The sequence below is a fragment of the Drosophila albomicans genome, chromosome 3 (genome assembly GCF_009650485.2).
Source record: "Drosophila albomicans strain 15112-1751.03 chromosome 3, ASM965048v2, whole genome shotgun sequence".
Classification (NCBI taxonomy): domain Eukaryota; kingdom Metazoa; phylum Arthropoda; class Insecta; order Diptera; family Drosophilidae; genus Drosophila; species Drosophila albomicans.
Genome location: NC_047629.2, coordinates 44,046,243 through 44,060,018, shown reverse-complemented (window position 1 = coordinate 44,060,018; position 13,776 = coordinate 44,046,243). Strand labels below are relative to the sequence as shown.

Sequence of the window (13,776 nt, the reverse complement as noted above, 5' to 3'; positions counted from 1 at the left end):
ACACTGCGCTCGCCATAAATACCACACAAGACTGTAGAAACAGTGCTGCCCATGATAGTTCGTAGAGATTTAAAGACTGAATTTGTTTTGTAAATTTTTTTTAGCCATTTATTAGTTCGTACGATTTAGTTTTCAATCTAGAAGCTACATAAAAAACCCGGGAGAATATCACTCGGAACTCATCGAATTATGAGAAGCGAAGGAAGGATTTTTTTCAATAAATGCCGCACTCAAGGTATATAAAGGATACCAAGGATAGGCGGTTGATGGATTGGGGGTTGTGTGGGGGGTTGGGTTAAAGTCACGCTCTGGCGGACACTTAAACAAAAATATTTATATATTACTAATAGTACATAGATAATATGCTCGTAATGGGATTAGCTGGCTGGCTAACTGCTTGGTATGTAAACTGCTCCTACTGCTCCTCCTCTCCTTCTCCAGATCCTCTTCTCCACCTTACTGCAGATATAACCTATGGTAATCGTTGGCGCCGAACGCGCAGTTACATTTGGGGCATTTGCGTTGACGCGTCTCGTAGCGGGTCCGCAGGCAGTCGTAGCAGAAGACATGGAAGCATTTGGAGAGCACCGCATCCTTGCGCTTCACCTTGCACGAGGGGCACGTCAGGGTCTCCTTGTACTCGCGTATCTCCTCGATCATCACCTCATCGATGGTTGTGCCCGACATTTCCATTTTCTTCATGCGCTCCGCCTTTCGCTTGAATTGCGCCAACTCCTCCTGCAGTCGCTTCGTCTTGTAGGCCTCCGCCTCCAACGAACTGGTCTTCTCGGCGACCACCTGTTGTGCCTCCTTCATTTGGGCATGATACTTTTCCAGATGCAGCTTGAGATCCGCTGCCGATTGCGCCGATTCAATCGCCTTGCGCTTGTGCATCTCCATCGCCTGCTGACGCAACATCAACTCCTTCTCAATGGATGCGACGGTGGCCTGTAAGCTGCGCTCCTTCTCCTCCAGCTTGCGCAACACAATGTGCATGGCATCGATTTGCGTTGTCGCCGTTGCCATTTGATCCTCCAGCACCGTCTTCTCTTCCCGCAGCAACTTATGCAATTGATTCGCCTTGATGCGCTCCGACATCAGCTTGAAATTCGCATCGTCCTTTTCTCGCAGTTGCTGTATGAGGCGGGAGTTCTGCTCCTGCATGTCCTCGAATGCCTGACCCGTCACCTCCATCTCATTGAGCAGCGCCTCCTCCTCGTGCGAACCGACAAAGGGACGCGTATAGTTGCCGCCGCCGGGTCCGCCGGCGCCTGGTGCTCCGCCCCAGGAATTCTCGGTGGGTTTGTGATTGGCCACCTGCTTTTGAAGCTCATACTTTTGCTCCTCCAGCTGTTTGATCTTACGCAGCGCCTCCTCGTCAGCGAGTTTCTTGCGCTCTTCCCGTTTGCTCTCCTGCAGCTTCTTGAGCTGCTGGCGCAGCTCCTCGATCTCGGAGCGCAGCTTCTTCTCGGTGGCCATCAGTTGCACTTTATCGCGCTGATCCTTCGAGACGCCTTTGTACATGTCCAGCAACAGTTTCATCTCCTTCTGATCATTTAACGCTTTTCTGTATAGGAAAGTTAAATTTATAAGTTTGCTTTGAAATTTCAGACGTTCTTCAATACTCACTTTAGTTGCGCCTTTAGATCCCGCACCGTTTCGCTCTCCACGGCCTTCACATCCTTGCCTTTGACGCCCTCCTTGGTGTCCTTCTCGTTCTTCACAGCATTCCCAGCTGTGGCTCCCGTTGCTCCCGCTGCTGTTGCATTCGCTGGTCCCGGTGAGTCTTTCTTTTCGGAAGGCGTTGCTTCGCTGGCGGAGATCTTCTCTTGCTTGATCGCAGGATCCTTGACATCTTTGCTAGCCTCCTCCTCGAGCTCATCCTCAGCGCTGGCGCAATTCTCCTCTTTGATAGCAATATTCGCATCGCCGCTGCAGCTGCCTGCATTTGTTTGGCACATTGAGCCGCCACCGCTGCCGCCTCCAACGCCTCCCGCCGAGGAGTTGCTGGCATTCTCCTCCTTGATGTTGACATTGCTGGACTCCTGCTTGATGTCATCGCCCGTTGCAGTGCCCACCGATTGTTGTTGCTGCTTGCTGCCCTCGATCTTGGCCAGCGCATCGTCTAGCTCCTTGCGCAGCTTCACATGATCGGTGGAGATGTCTTTATATTTGCGCTTATATCGCTGCACTTCGCCCTTCAGCTGACCATTGTGATTCTGCAGCGACGTGATCAGATGTCGCATCTCACGATTGATGGGCGCCGTCTGCTCATTGGCGGCCATGTTCTGCTCGAAATCGATGCGCAGAGCCTCGTACTCCTTGCGTATAACGGCGAGCATGTCTTCCATCTGTATCATCTCGCTGCGCACCTTCTTCTGGGCGATGAGCTCTTCGCTCTCCATCACCTCGATCTGGCGGAGATGCTGATTCTTGCTGTTCTGCAGCTGATTGCGTGTCTCGTCCAGCATCGTTTTGATCTGCATGGATTCGTTGTACAGCACCGAGAATTGCGACTGCAGACATTTGTACTCTGTGGTCTCCACAATCACCGATTCGGGCAGCTGTCGTATCTACACAATAAAGAAAATAATAGTTGTTAAGTAAAAAAGAAACTGTCGCTAATCCTTGCTGTCCACTTACATCCATTTTAAGTTTTTCCACCTCCTTGAGCGTTTCGCGATGTGTCGCATGCAATTTGTCCAGTTCCTGTAAGCGATTATTGGCCAATTCGCGATGCTCTTCGAGCTCCTTTTGCAGCTCCTCCAAATGCTGACTATTCACATTGGTTGTGGCGCTGCCTCCTCCTCCACCTCCACCACCGCCGCCCGATCCTGATCCCGTGCTGGGCGTCTTCGTGCTGTTGCTGCTCTTGTTGGGATCACCGTAGATTTGATGATACGCTTTCAGCTTCTCAATGGCCTCGGCCAAGTGGTTCTCCAGCTTATCGTTGCGGCAATGGATCTTCTCGAGATCATATTGCAGCTCATCGATTTGATTCTTGAGCTCAGCATTCTCCGTTTCCTTGGCGGTGAGTGCATCCTGATATTCCTTCATTTTCAGCGACATCGTGTGGAATTTTTCGTGCAACGACGTATTCAGATTCTGAAGGGCGCGATTCTCGGTCATAATCTCGATGTGCGTTTGCTTCAGCGTCTCCTCGAGTGCGGCAGCCGTTGCTGCTGCTGTTGCCGCCGCATTGCCCTCCGCTCCAGCGCTGTTCGACTGTTGCTCATCATCATTGGCAGACCCAGAACTTGCCGCTGTTGCATCACCTTTCAAAACAAGCGTTATCTTCTCATTGCGTTGCATTAACCTATCAATAACCTGGACAATTTTAGCGACTGCACGCTTCGACACTTGCACCCGATTCGCCAGTTTTTCGTCCAGTTCCTCCTTGTCCCATGTGGAGAGTTGTGTGAGAAACGAGGTGGTCACCTCATTTTCATTCTTATTCTCCAGCTCGTCGGCGGTTTCGGCATCGAAACGTTGCAGCAGCACCCTTATATCCTCGTTCAATTGATTCCAATACCTATTCACTACATTGAGAACTGCATCGTCCTGCGTCTGACGCTTCTCCAGCTGTTCGATGCGATGCCGCAACTCTGCCTCACACCGCATTCGCTGCTCGATGCGTTGGGCGAGTTTCTTGTTCTGAAACTCCAGCACTTTGATATCCAACTCCTCCAGCGTGGACACCGGACCAATCAGATGCGGCTCGAAGTGCACCTTCTTGATGGGCGGCTGACCAGCGGCCGCTGCAGCCGCCAAACAACTGCTGCCGCCGCTGCCGGCGCCGCTGGCATCATCAGCGCTGCGTTTTGACATTTTGTTACCTAAACTGCAAAACACACAATAATGTAATGCACACAAAATGTATTTTAGTTTTTGTGTTAATTTCGCCGCTATTATTGATTTTGCGAGTTTCGTGGCTGTGGCTGTACTCCATATTTTTTTCTCTCTTTTGGTCGCCGGACGCTGCCCAATTGGAAAAAGGGAATACTTCCCAACCGGCCAGCTGGTCGCACATCTGAAAATCGTACATGCTTGGTCTATAAGACTTACCTTAACTTGTGATTTGTACACTATTAGCTTCACATTCATTAATTAATAACTCAACAAAGCGGCAGAATTCTAAAGTTTTTTTCTTCTAGCTGTTGTTGTTAGACATGGACAAACATCGATAGAAATAAACGATACATCGATATTTTAAATATTCAAAATATCGATATTTATGGCAAGCATCGACGTTAATAAAACTAAATACTAATATTATTTTTTATAAAAAAAAAAAAACATCATGCCTGATTTTTTCTATAATTTTTAGGCATATCAAAGAAACAACAGAAAATATTTGTACACTAAAATTATTACTAGGCCGTTTAAGTATCACCATACTGAGATTTAGCTAGCTCTTGTGGTCGATGTAGAGATGCTCTTTAAGATTAAATTACAATATTTCACTCTGAATAAATCCTTATCAATGTACTTAAATGGCTAGATGTCACACTTCAAAAACTGTCTGATTTAACCTGAATAAAGGCACCCAGGCGGCAATGCTGACCAACACTGGATTTCGATAGCTTTGAAAACAAGGTTCAACTTATCGATAATTGCACAATAAACAAAAGTAAACCAAAACATTTGGTAAACTTATTTAACATCTGACAGCAAGCAAGTATGGCAAATGTCTGTCGGATTTGTATGGTCGAATCCGACTCCCATCTGGACATATTTGAGGAGAGGAATGCAACAGCCAATGAACCGAGTCTGGTGGAAATGCTAAACGAGTGCATTATCCACAAAGTGGAGAAAAATGATCCGCTGCCAAAGAAGATTTGCTCGAGCTGTGTCGACTCCTGTCTAAATGCATTTCGCTTTAGACGCATTTGCGAAGAGAGTTATCAATTGTTTATGGAATTGCTGGACGAGGAAATAGCCGAATCTCAAAATGCACAATCCACAGGGAACAATGTGGACTTGAGCTGTGTGAAAATCGAGAAATTTGATGAAGATGTGGATATGGTGCAAAGTACCTGGATGTCTGCAGACAACTTTCAGCCAGATGATCACAAAGTTCAAGTTAAAGTAGAACCCCCTTGCATAGCTGAGGATAACTTACATTCATCTGTGGACAATGAAAATCTTAAAATCGATGACGATATTAAGGTTGAAGACACATACATAGCTGGCGACAACTTGCAGCCAGCTGTGGATCCAGCAGAAGACAACGATGATCAAACTAAAGTACCTGATGATCGTTTACAAACAGCTGCAAGCACCTCAAGTTCCGAGGTTGCTCAGAACATAACCAAGACGATCGAACCTACAACACCAAATACAACGAGCACGGATAGAGCTTATTATTATTGCCATCTATGTAAAATGAAGTACGTTCACTTGGAGAAACTAAACCAACACCTTAAAGGGCATCAAGCCATGTTGCAAGCTTTCCGTTGTCGCTACTGCGAACAGAAATTTGCTAAGCGTTCGCTTCTAAATGCCCATGTTCGGCTCCACGCTGGAGCTGGAAGTACACTGATATGTCCGCATTGTCCCAGGACATTTACAGGGCAGTCTGATCTTAGCGACCATATCACAATTTTTCACAAGAGGAACCAACAAAAGAACGCGATGAGCAGTCGATCGGTCGCAATAGAAATGGCGAGAATAAAGAGAAGGAAAATAGAGGAAAGTCTTCAAATGCGCAACTGGGAAAGGAAGCCAAAGCCCAGGCCTGAAGAATCATCAGGAGGAGCTGAAACGAGTCAGTCTCGAGTGGAGAGATGCAATGAACCGAAGTTTCATCGATGTGGCACTTGTGATAAGAAATTCACTGAGTTGGCTAAGCTGACTGAGCATCTCCTAGAGCACAGCACTGACGAATATCATCCCTACACATGTATACGTTGCTCCAAAGTTTGTCACACCAGTTCAGCTCTGGAGTTACATCTGCGTACTCATGCCACCGATCGACCTATCGAATGTCCCGTTTGTTCCAAGGAGTTCTTGCTGGACCAGCAGCTCAAGCAACATATGCACCATATGCATGGCGAAGAGAATCGCTTCCCGTGTCCGCATTGTCCGAAAGCCTTCAAAAGGAATGGGAATCTACAATCCCATATGCGTACTCACTCCGTTGAACGTCCATTTGGCTGTCCACATTGTGAAAAAACCTTCAATCATCCCGCGAATCTGGAGATGCATCTGCGCATCCATCCCAAAACGCTCAGCCCGGTGGAAAAAAAAGAATTATCATAGTCTGGTTAAATGTGGTGACCCTTCATACAAATTTGAATAGCATGGACAAACTTCACCGATAAGATTACAATGTAAGAAATACATATTAGGTAATTTTCTTTAATTGAAGCGTTGGTTTTAAATAAAATATAATTAAATAAGATTTGAATTGCACACCTTTAGAATATTGCCATCTAAAAGCTTGTCATATTCATTTTAAAATTTCAGGCTCCTAGTTTATAAAGTTTGGCTGTGCATTGATAGTTTAAATAGTAAATCAGTTATAGGAATTCATATAAAAGACTTGCTGAAATTATTTTTACTTAATCAGCAAAAATAATTTAAAAATAAATAAAAGCTATAAATATATTTAATATTATTAAGTAATCATGAATCAATTTTATACTCTATTATTAAAATGTTTTTTAATTGATGAGTAATCTATAAAAATCACACGAATCCACGTCATGTGGAAATAATCGATACTATCGAAACAAATAAACAACTTCGTAAACATAATTATTTATTTTTGGCATAAAGGGTCAAAAATAGAAAAAAAAATAGGACCATGCTTATAAAATAAAAATTTAATAATAATTTTTGTTTATATTCGTATATTATAAATGAATTTAAAGTCTCATTAATATTTAAAATTTATATTTAGTTTTCAATTTCTTAAAAGATTTAACTTGCAATTGCAATAAAAATCCATCGCACTCCACTAAATCGATATTATACCGATAGTTGAAAAACAATCGACTAAGAAATGAAACCTTACCATCGATATTATCGATAGTACTTTCGACAGCTCACCTGTGTATTCTTTAGTTTGCCTGTGAAAATATTAGAGAATGGACGTGGAGAAAAAAGCGTGCAGAGTTTGTATGAGTAGCGTTGTTACGCTGATGGAGCTGTTTCTGGAACCAATACTAATGTTATCGAAGGAGCCCAGTCTAGCGGAAATGCTAACCGAGTGCGTGGGCTGTGAAGTGAAGCCGGATGATCCACTGCCAAAGATGATTTGCTTGACCTGTGTGATCGAAACAAAAAATGCTTATCGATTCAAGCGGAAATGCGAGCAGAGTCACAAGAGTTTCTGGGAGATGCATAACAAGCAGAAGCAGATCATTGCTGCACAGTCCCAAGTTGTGGAGCATCCAATTGATACGAGTCCCACTAAAGTAGAAGTGCCTGAAACTGGTGAGGTGAAAAGACCGAATGGGAAATCATTTACCATATCGTCGATAAGGAGCATCAATACGTCAGCTGACCACATAGATGAGGAGTCCCATGACAAAGGACTTTCTGTGAGGAGTATGTTGAGCGACACACACAAGACAATAACGCTGAAAGAGGTAGTCCAGACCTTCAAATGTATCCATTGTCCTCGAGCTTTCAACGAACGCCTCGCCCTTCAGACACACCTTCGATCTCATGGCGTGACGCCATACAAGTGCCGACACTGCCCCAAATCCTTTGCCCACCATGAAGAGCTCGACGAGCACCTGCATCACACTCATTACGTGGAGCTGAGATTCGAGTGTGCCAAATGTCTGAAACTATTTAGCACCGAAGAGAATTTAAAACTGCATTCACGCTCTCATGCTCCAGCCCGTCGTATTTATGAATGTCCGCACTGCTTAAAACCCTTTGGTCAGTTGCCGAGCCTACAAAAACACATGCGCATCCATTCGCCATACAAGTGTACATACTGTCCGATGTCCTTTGCTCACAAGCACATGCTCGCTTATCATATCCTCGTCCACACAGGCGAGCGTCCGCATAAGTGTCCGCATTGCGACAAGGCTTTTAAGAAGAAACAGCATGTGGAGTACCACTTGCTCACTCACCGAGGAGAAGGCGTATTATAATTGTAATTATATATATATTGTAAATGTAAAATACTTTCTAATATTAATAAACATAAACGGATAAAATTGCAATCAATTTGTGAATTAGCTGTTATTTTACAAGCACTGGTTTTCGATAACTTGAGTTTGAAATTAACGATAACAGATAGCAACTCAAACGTGACTCAGACCATTATTATTACAATTGAAATTAATGTTTGTGTTTTTGGTCAAGGTGAAATACCACTAAACCACAAAATATTCGTAAAAGGGTCTGTTGTTATTTTGTCGACAACACTGATTTTAAATAACTTGATAACTTTTTTGCTTGCTTGTTTATCGTAGATAAATCTAAAGTGCTTTACCAACACTAGATTTCGATAGCTTTGACAAGTGCAAAACATAAACAAACGGAGCAACATCTAAGTAATTTAGATTTAATTCGCACGCAAAAATGGCAGCAGTATGTCGCCTTTGCATGGATGAATCCTATGATCTTGTGGATATATTCGAGGAGAAGAAATCAACAGCAGAGGAACCAAGTCTTCTCGAAATGCTGATAGAGTGCATTGCCTGTAAGGTGGACAAGAATGATTTGCTGCCAAAGAAAATTTGTTCAAGCTGCGTTCAAGAATGTAAAAATGCGTTTCGCTTTAAGCGTATCAGCGAACAGAGCTATAATCTCTTTATGGAAATGCTGAGCAAGCCCAGCTGCAGTGGAATTAACCAGCAACCTGACTTGAGCATTGTGAAGCTGGAAAAAGAAATTGATTCATATGATGCACCAGGTAATGCGTCCTTGAAGGACGATGATGACTTCTTGCTGCCATCCGTAAAGGTGAAAAGTGAAATTGATTCATGTGATGCACCTGACAATGCTGCCTTGGGGGACGATGACGACTTTTTTCTGCCACCTGAGAAATGCTTGCAGCCTGCCCAGAACAAAACTAGTGCTTCACCTTGCCTGGCGGTCAAAACAGTGGAGGACATTAACAAGAGAGTCAATCAATCAACGACAGTCACGACAATGAAATGGTGCGGAGGCACGGCAATACCATTGGGCAAGACGACAAAACTCTCGGGTAAAATCTACAAATGCAGAAATTGTAGCAAGGAATTCTTTGAAATGGAGAAACTACATGAGCACCTGAAGTCGCATAAAGATGTCATGAAACCGTTCCGTTGTCGCTACTGCGAGGAGAAATTCGCAAAGCGATCGTTTCTCAATTTGCACATTCGCAACGAGCACACTGCGAATCCATTCAAGTGTTCAGAATGTCCCAAGACATTTGCCCGCAAGCAGCATCGCGATGAGCACATGAGTCTGCATACCGGAAAGCGTCCCTACAAGTGCTCGGATTGCTCCAAGGAGTTCCGCAGCAATCTGGGATTCAAGAAGCACATCTGCCTGCCTGCCCACAACGAGCTGAGGAACGCACACTTATATATAAACACTTCAAGTCCTACATATGAATGATCTTTACTGACTTTTCGGTTTTACATAAATTAGTCAACATTATTTAGTTTTCACTTTCCTTTATTTTTCGTTTTTTAATTGACATTCTTATACTTTCATAAGTTTTTATTCAATTTAAGGACACTTGAATGTTACTTGATTATAAAAAAAAAACCAATTAGACTGGTTCAATAAAAAGTAATTTAACTCATTATTTGTACAATAATGAGAAAATAATAAGGGATCGCCATAGTTAAAGGTTTATATTGAATTTTTCGACAAATAGAATAATTATATAATCTGTATTTGACAAAAAATTTTAGTCATTCTTAGCTTTTGACGAGTTTAATTTCATTAAACATTTCTGAATAACTTGAGGGTAATAAACACTAAATTTCTTGGTTATTTAAGGTTACGTTTTTTAGAAACAATAATATTCCTTATCTGCTATATGATATTTTTTGTATTCATTTTAGAGTTTTAGTCATAAACTGTAAGATAATTAATTTTGCTCATTCCTTTCTTAATAAGTAAATGAGTAACTATTAAAATTAAAATAATTCAAATCCAAAAATACATTGCAATAAATACTTACCTGAAATATATAAATGTTAATCTTAATCGATGAAATTTGCAATAAGTATTTAGGTCTTTCGACCAGCAGCTTTCCGGATAGTCTATAAATATGAAAAAAAAAAACTGCTCCAATTCGGGGCGAAAGAAAGTTTCGCATGTCGTGACAAGCAGCATAAATCGATGGATAAAATCCGCAATAAAAGAAAAAAGGGAAAAGTAGGGGGGAAAGTAAAAGAAAATAGACATAAGAATTCTTATACTTAAGTATTTGCATAATGCGAACTCGAAGTGAATTGCAATTTATTAAACATGTACACAATGTTCTTGGATATAATTTCGTATTTTGGATTGAACGAGGATTAATGCACATGTAATTTGATTTAGATTGGAGTGTGTGGAGAGGTGACATTCAGTGTGTGTATGTGTTTCAGGGAGTCTGCTGACTTGTGGGGCACAATTAGAGTGGGTAAAGATGGAGGGGGAAAGGGGCAACTAGAACGACGCGTATTTAAGGGCCTGGCGCAAGGTCATGCAATCGACCTCGTCAATCTTGCAAGTGTTCGCCTTGATGTTGATCTCCTCCTCCTGCATGACCTGGACATGCATCAGATACCGCATCGATGCCTTGTTCTCATTCAACTTCTGATTCAGCTTGCACACCGAAGCCTTCAGTGCCTGCAGCTCATTGTACAGCGCATCCTGGACCATGTCGCACGTCAACTCGAGACCCGGACGATGGGCCCGATTGCTGAGACGGGTCTGACACAGGGTGATGGCACGCTGCTTGTCCGACATCTCCTTCTCCAGTTCGTTCATGTTGCGCTGCACCTGATGGATGTGATCCATGGTGTCCTTGTGCTTGTTCTCCAGACACTGCTTCACATGCTTTGTCTCCGCAATCCGACGTTCGAATGCCTCATTAGTGCGATCCGTTTGATTCTGCATGTCCTCGCAGATCTGCTTGAGCAGCAGATCAATGTACGCCCGCAGCTGTCCGGCGGAGACCAAAGCCTTGGAGTTGGCCTCCAGATTCTCATAGGTCTGCGCCTGCCATTCGGTCAGCGAGAATTGGCTGTGAGAAGAGTAAGGAAGAGTGAAATAAGTGAGAAAGTTGCAGTCAAGTGTTGACTGCTAGAGACCTGTTCAGAAGTTCGAAATAAAAATTATAGATTTGCAATTCTATATTGATTTTGCTTTCCTAATATAATATTAATAATGACCTCTATATATGGTACTATATATGGTACGAAATTTTTATGAATTTGGGTAGAGATATCAAAATTCCATTATCTTCACGGTTTTCTTCCTTGAAGGGCCTTGTTTCTATTTGTGTGGAATCGTGTGGGAAATAATAAAATTCCCTTAACTGTCTTATCGTTATGTAGGTCAACAGACGGTCATAAAAAGATGGACTCAAAACATAAGGGTTTCCTTTTTGGGGTCGGAGATGTCTTCTTTTGCCTATTACTCCCATGGCTTTCATCCAACCTAATATATCTTTTTCCCCCATTTTTCGAAAATGAACAGGTCTATAAATCCTATATAAGATATCTCTCTTGGTCTGCTTTCAGTTTGGCTTCAACGTCTTTAGAGTTCTTCCCAACAAAAATCAACTTCTAAACCTAATAGCCACTCTCGTCCACCTACCAGTGCTGCTTGGACAAATCCTGTCCCTTGCCCAGATCATGCTGAAAGTCCTTCAGTTTCAGATTCTTCTCGTCAATGGCCAGCGATTTGTCCTTGGCCGACAAATCCTGATCCAGCAGATACATCGCAGCACGCAGCTTGCGTATCTGCTCTTCAGCCTCCTTGAGAGCTGCGTCGGCTAATCCCTGACAGCCCTTGATGACCTTCAGTTCTCGACGCAGCGAACGATCCACCTCATCGTCACAGAGATCGACACCAATGCGACCCTCTCGCAAAATGAGACATTGCTTGCAGATGGCCAGAGATTTCTCCTTAAGGAATTCAATGGCACTCAGCACCCGATTGCGATACGTGTTCAGCGTCTCATCCTCCAGCATAGCGGTCTTCTTCTGACGATTCAGTTCATCGACCAGAAAGCGAATCTCGCTGGTGCGTTCACGCATATGATGCTCCACCTCTCGCTGCCAATTCTTGGTGGTGTCCTTGGTCTCATCGACCACACGACGCGATTCCCTAAGCAAAAGTCGATGAAAGAGATGATAAATTTGAAGAGTTCGCTTCACTTACTCGACAATGCGCTCGGCTAGCTTCTCCTGATCGCAGGTGATGCGAAACTTGATCTTATTGTTGTAGTCCCAATCCTCCTCGGAGTATCTGGGCGGACACTTGGCCACGGGTCCCAGATGCTTGCCGGCCAGCTGAAGGCCGGACACGCGACGCGTCTTCAAATTCGGCAACATGCTTGATGATACTCAATGCCTCTCAAACTGTAGTATATGCAAATAGAAAATGTATCTTAAAGATTGCGTAAGCTGCTGTTACGTCATGCGAATGCAAACAGCTTTGTGTGTAATTATAGTGTCTATTTTATTAAGTTAAATATATTTATTTAGTTTTTTATAAGTACATCCTTTAAATGGCACACTTTGCTGATGGGAAACAAGAGAAATTCTATAGTTTCTATAAATGCTTGTGAGTTTTTTACCTGGCGACGCTGTTCCGAATCTGTAACGACTTCAATTGCTACTGAGCCAGCTGCAGCTGGTGCGATTGCTACTCCGCCTCCTCCTACTCCTCTTAGCGCCTGCAGGTCGCTCCTCGCTTCAGTTAGTTAAATCGATTCATGCTAAGGAATTTATCCGTTGCCTAGCGGTATTTTATTATTATGCTGTATGTATGCTCTGTCTCTACACATATACATATAGTATATATATGTTGCTATATGATATGTTTGCCTCTCTCTCTCTCTCGCTCGCCTGTCGCTGCCTTTGTCACCTGCCATTCCAATTGAGCACAAACGCAACCGATTCGGATTCCCAAAAAAACAAACTGCAGAACTCGCAACTCCTTTGACGGTGGCAGGCGCGACGTCTCCCCTCTCCTCTCCCCCACCGCTTCCTCTTCTTCCGCGTCCTTGCGGTTTCTTGCGCCTCGCGAGTGTTAAAAATAGCTTGTGCCTGACTTTCAAGCAACTCCAACTCCTGCTGCGGATCGATTTATGTATGGTTTAACATACTTTCGCTTTTTACCTTTTTCTCTGTTTTTCGCCCATTTTCCCATTTCCCATTTCCCACTTGTCATTTGGCTTTGCAAAACTTCTGCTGCTGCCTGCTGTCATTAATTCATGCTAATCAATGGCGCCCAGCTGCGTGGGCGTGGCACTAGACGCCATTTTGCATTCACTTGGTACAGTTTGAGCAGCACTGACCAACTCAACTATTTTTAGACTGCGCTCACATATACAAAGAAAAAGTTGAGTGTACGAATCAGGCCAAATAGGGATAAAATGCTTAAATATATTCTATAATAGACGAAATAATTTAAGTGTAAATTTAAGAAAATAAAAAAATAAAGTGTAAATAAAATTAATATTTTCATACAAAAATTATTGTAATTGGTTGTAGAAACTTTAGAAATTATTTTCAGCAGCGCATAGCAAAGATTTTAATGAAAAACGTTTAATTTTAATAATAATAAATTAAATATAGTTTCCCAAATTAAGGAAAA

General features: G+C 43.0%; 5 protein-coding genes across 5 annotated transcripts; 3 read left to right on the top strand and 2 right to left on the bottom strand.

Annotated features, from left to right (window-relative positions):
• Positions 1 to 79: 79 nt before the first annotated feature.
• Positions 80 to 4,194, bottom strand: LOC117572287 (E3 ubiquitin-protein ligase Bre1). Its single transcript, XM_034254995.2, has 4 exons — positions 4,066 to 4,194; positions 2,644 to 3,841; positions 1,630 to 2,573; positions 80 to 1,567 (listed from the first exon to the last, which is right to left on the bottom strand). Exons 2-4 carry the CDS (start codon positions 3,826 to 3,828, stop codon positions 457 to 459), a joined length of 3,240 nt encoding a protein of 1,079 aa, XP_034110886.1. The 5' UTR covers positions 3,829 to 3,841; positions 4,066 to 4,194; the 3' UTR covers positions 80 to 456.
• A 395-nt stretch (positions 4,195 to 4,589) lies between these two features.
• Positions 4,590 to 6,575, top strand: LOC117570229 (zinc finger protein 786-like). The gene has a single exon (XM_034251731.2). It carries the CDS (start codon positions 4,681 to 4,683, stop codon positions 6,259 to 6,261), a length of 1,581 nt encoding a protein of 526 aa, XP_034107622.1. The 5' UTR covers positions 4,590 to 4,680; the 3' UTR covers positions 6,262 to 6,575.
• Positions 6,576 to 7,091: 516 nt separating this feature from the next.
• On the top strand, positions 7,092 to 8,111 carry LOC117572252 (zinc finger protein 570-like). The gene has a single exon (XM_034254939.1). The coding sequence runs from the start codon at positions 7,092 to 7,094 to the stop codon at positions 8,109 to 8,111; it is 1,020 nt and encodes a 339-aa protein (XP_034110830.1).
• Positions 8,112 to 8,544: 433 nt separating this feature from the next.
• LOC117572253 (uncharacterized zinc finger protein CG2678-like) lies at positions 8,545 to 9,567 on the top strand. The gene has a single exon (XM_034254940.1). The coding sequence runs from the start codon at positions 8,545 to 8,547 to the stop codon at positions 9,565 to 9,567; it is 1,023 nt and encodes a 340-aa protein (XP_034110831.1).
• Positions 9,568 to 10,391: 824 nt separating this feature from the next.
• On the bottom strand, positions 10,392 to 12,651 carry LOC117570299 (tektin-1). Its single transcript, XM_034251824.2, has 3 exons — positions 12,337 to 12,651; positions 11,770 to 12,282; positions 10,392 to 11,194 (listed from the first exon to the last, which is right to left on the bottom strand). Exons 1-3 carry the CDS (start codon positions 12,507 to 12,509, stop codon positions 10,615 to 10,617), a joined length of 1,266 nt encoding a protein of 421 aa, XP_034107715.1. The 5' UTR covers positions 12,510 to 12,651; the 3' UTR covers positions 10,392 to 10,614.
• Positions 12,652 to 13,776: the final 1,125 nt, after the last annotated feature.

What these genes read in the sequence shown, in the direction of transcription:
- LOC117570229 (XM_034251731.2), top strand. Translation starts at nt 4,681, where the DNA reads ATGGCAAATGTCTGTCGGATTTGTATGGTCGAATCCGACTCCCATCTG.
- LOC117572252 (XM_034254939.1), top strand. Translation starts at nt 7,092, where the DNA reads ATGGACGTGGAGAAAAAAGCGTGCAGAGTTTGTATGAGTAGCGTTGTT.
- LOC117572253 (XM_034254940.1), top strand. Translation starts at nt 8,545, where the DNA reads ATGGCAGCAGTATGTCGCCTTTGCATGGATGAATCCTATGATCTTGTG.
- LOC117572287 (XM_034254995.2), bottom strand. Translation starts at nt 3,828, where the DNA reads ATGTCAAAACGCAGCGCTGATGATGCCAGCGGCGCCGGCAGCGGCGGC. An exon ending in TGGAAAAACTTAAAATGGAT is followed by an intron (nt 2,574 to 2,643) that starts GTAAGTGGACAG and finishes TTTATTGTGTAG; the next exon opens with ATACGACAGCTGCCCGAATC. An exon ending in GATCTAAAGGCGCAACTAAA is followed by an intron (nt 1,568 to 1,629) that starts GTGAGTATTGAA and finishes TTTCCTATACAG; the next exon opens with AAAAGCGTTAAATGATCAGA.
- LOC117570299 (XM_034251824.2), bottom strand. Translation starts at nt 12,509, where the DNA reads ATGTTGCCGAATTTGAAGACGCGTCGCGTGTCCGGCCTTCAGCTGGCC. An exon ending in CTAGCCGAGCGCATTGTCGA is followed by an intron (nt 12,283 to 12,336) that starts GTAAGTGAAGCG and finishes ACTTTTGCTTAG; the next exon opens with GGAATCGCGTCGTGTGGTCG. An exon ending in GATTTGTCCAAGCAGCACTG is followed by an intron (nt 11,195 to 11,769) that starts GTAGGTGGACGA and finishes CTCTTCTCACAG; the next exon opens with CCAATTCTCGCTGACCGAAT.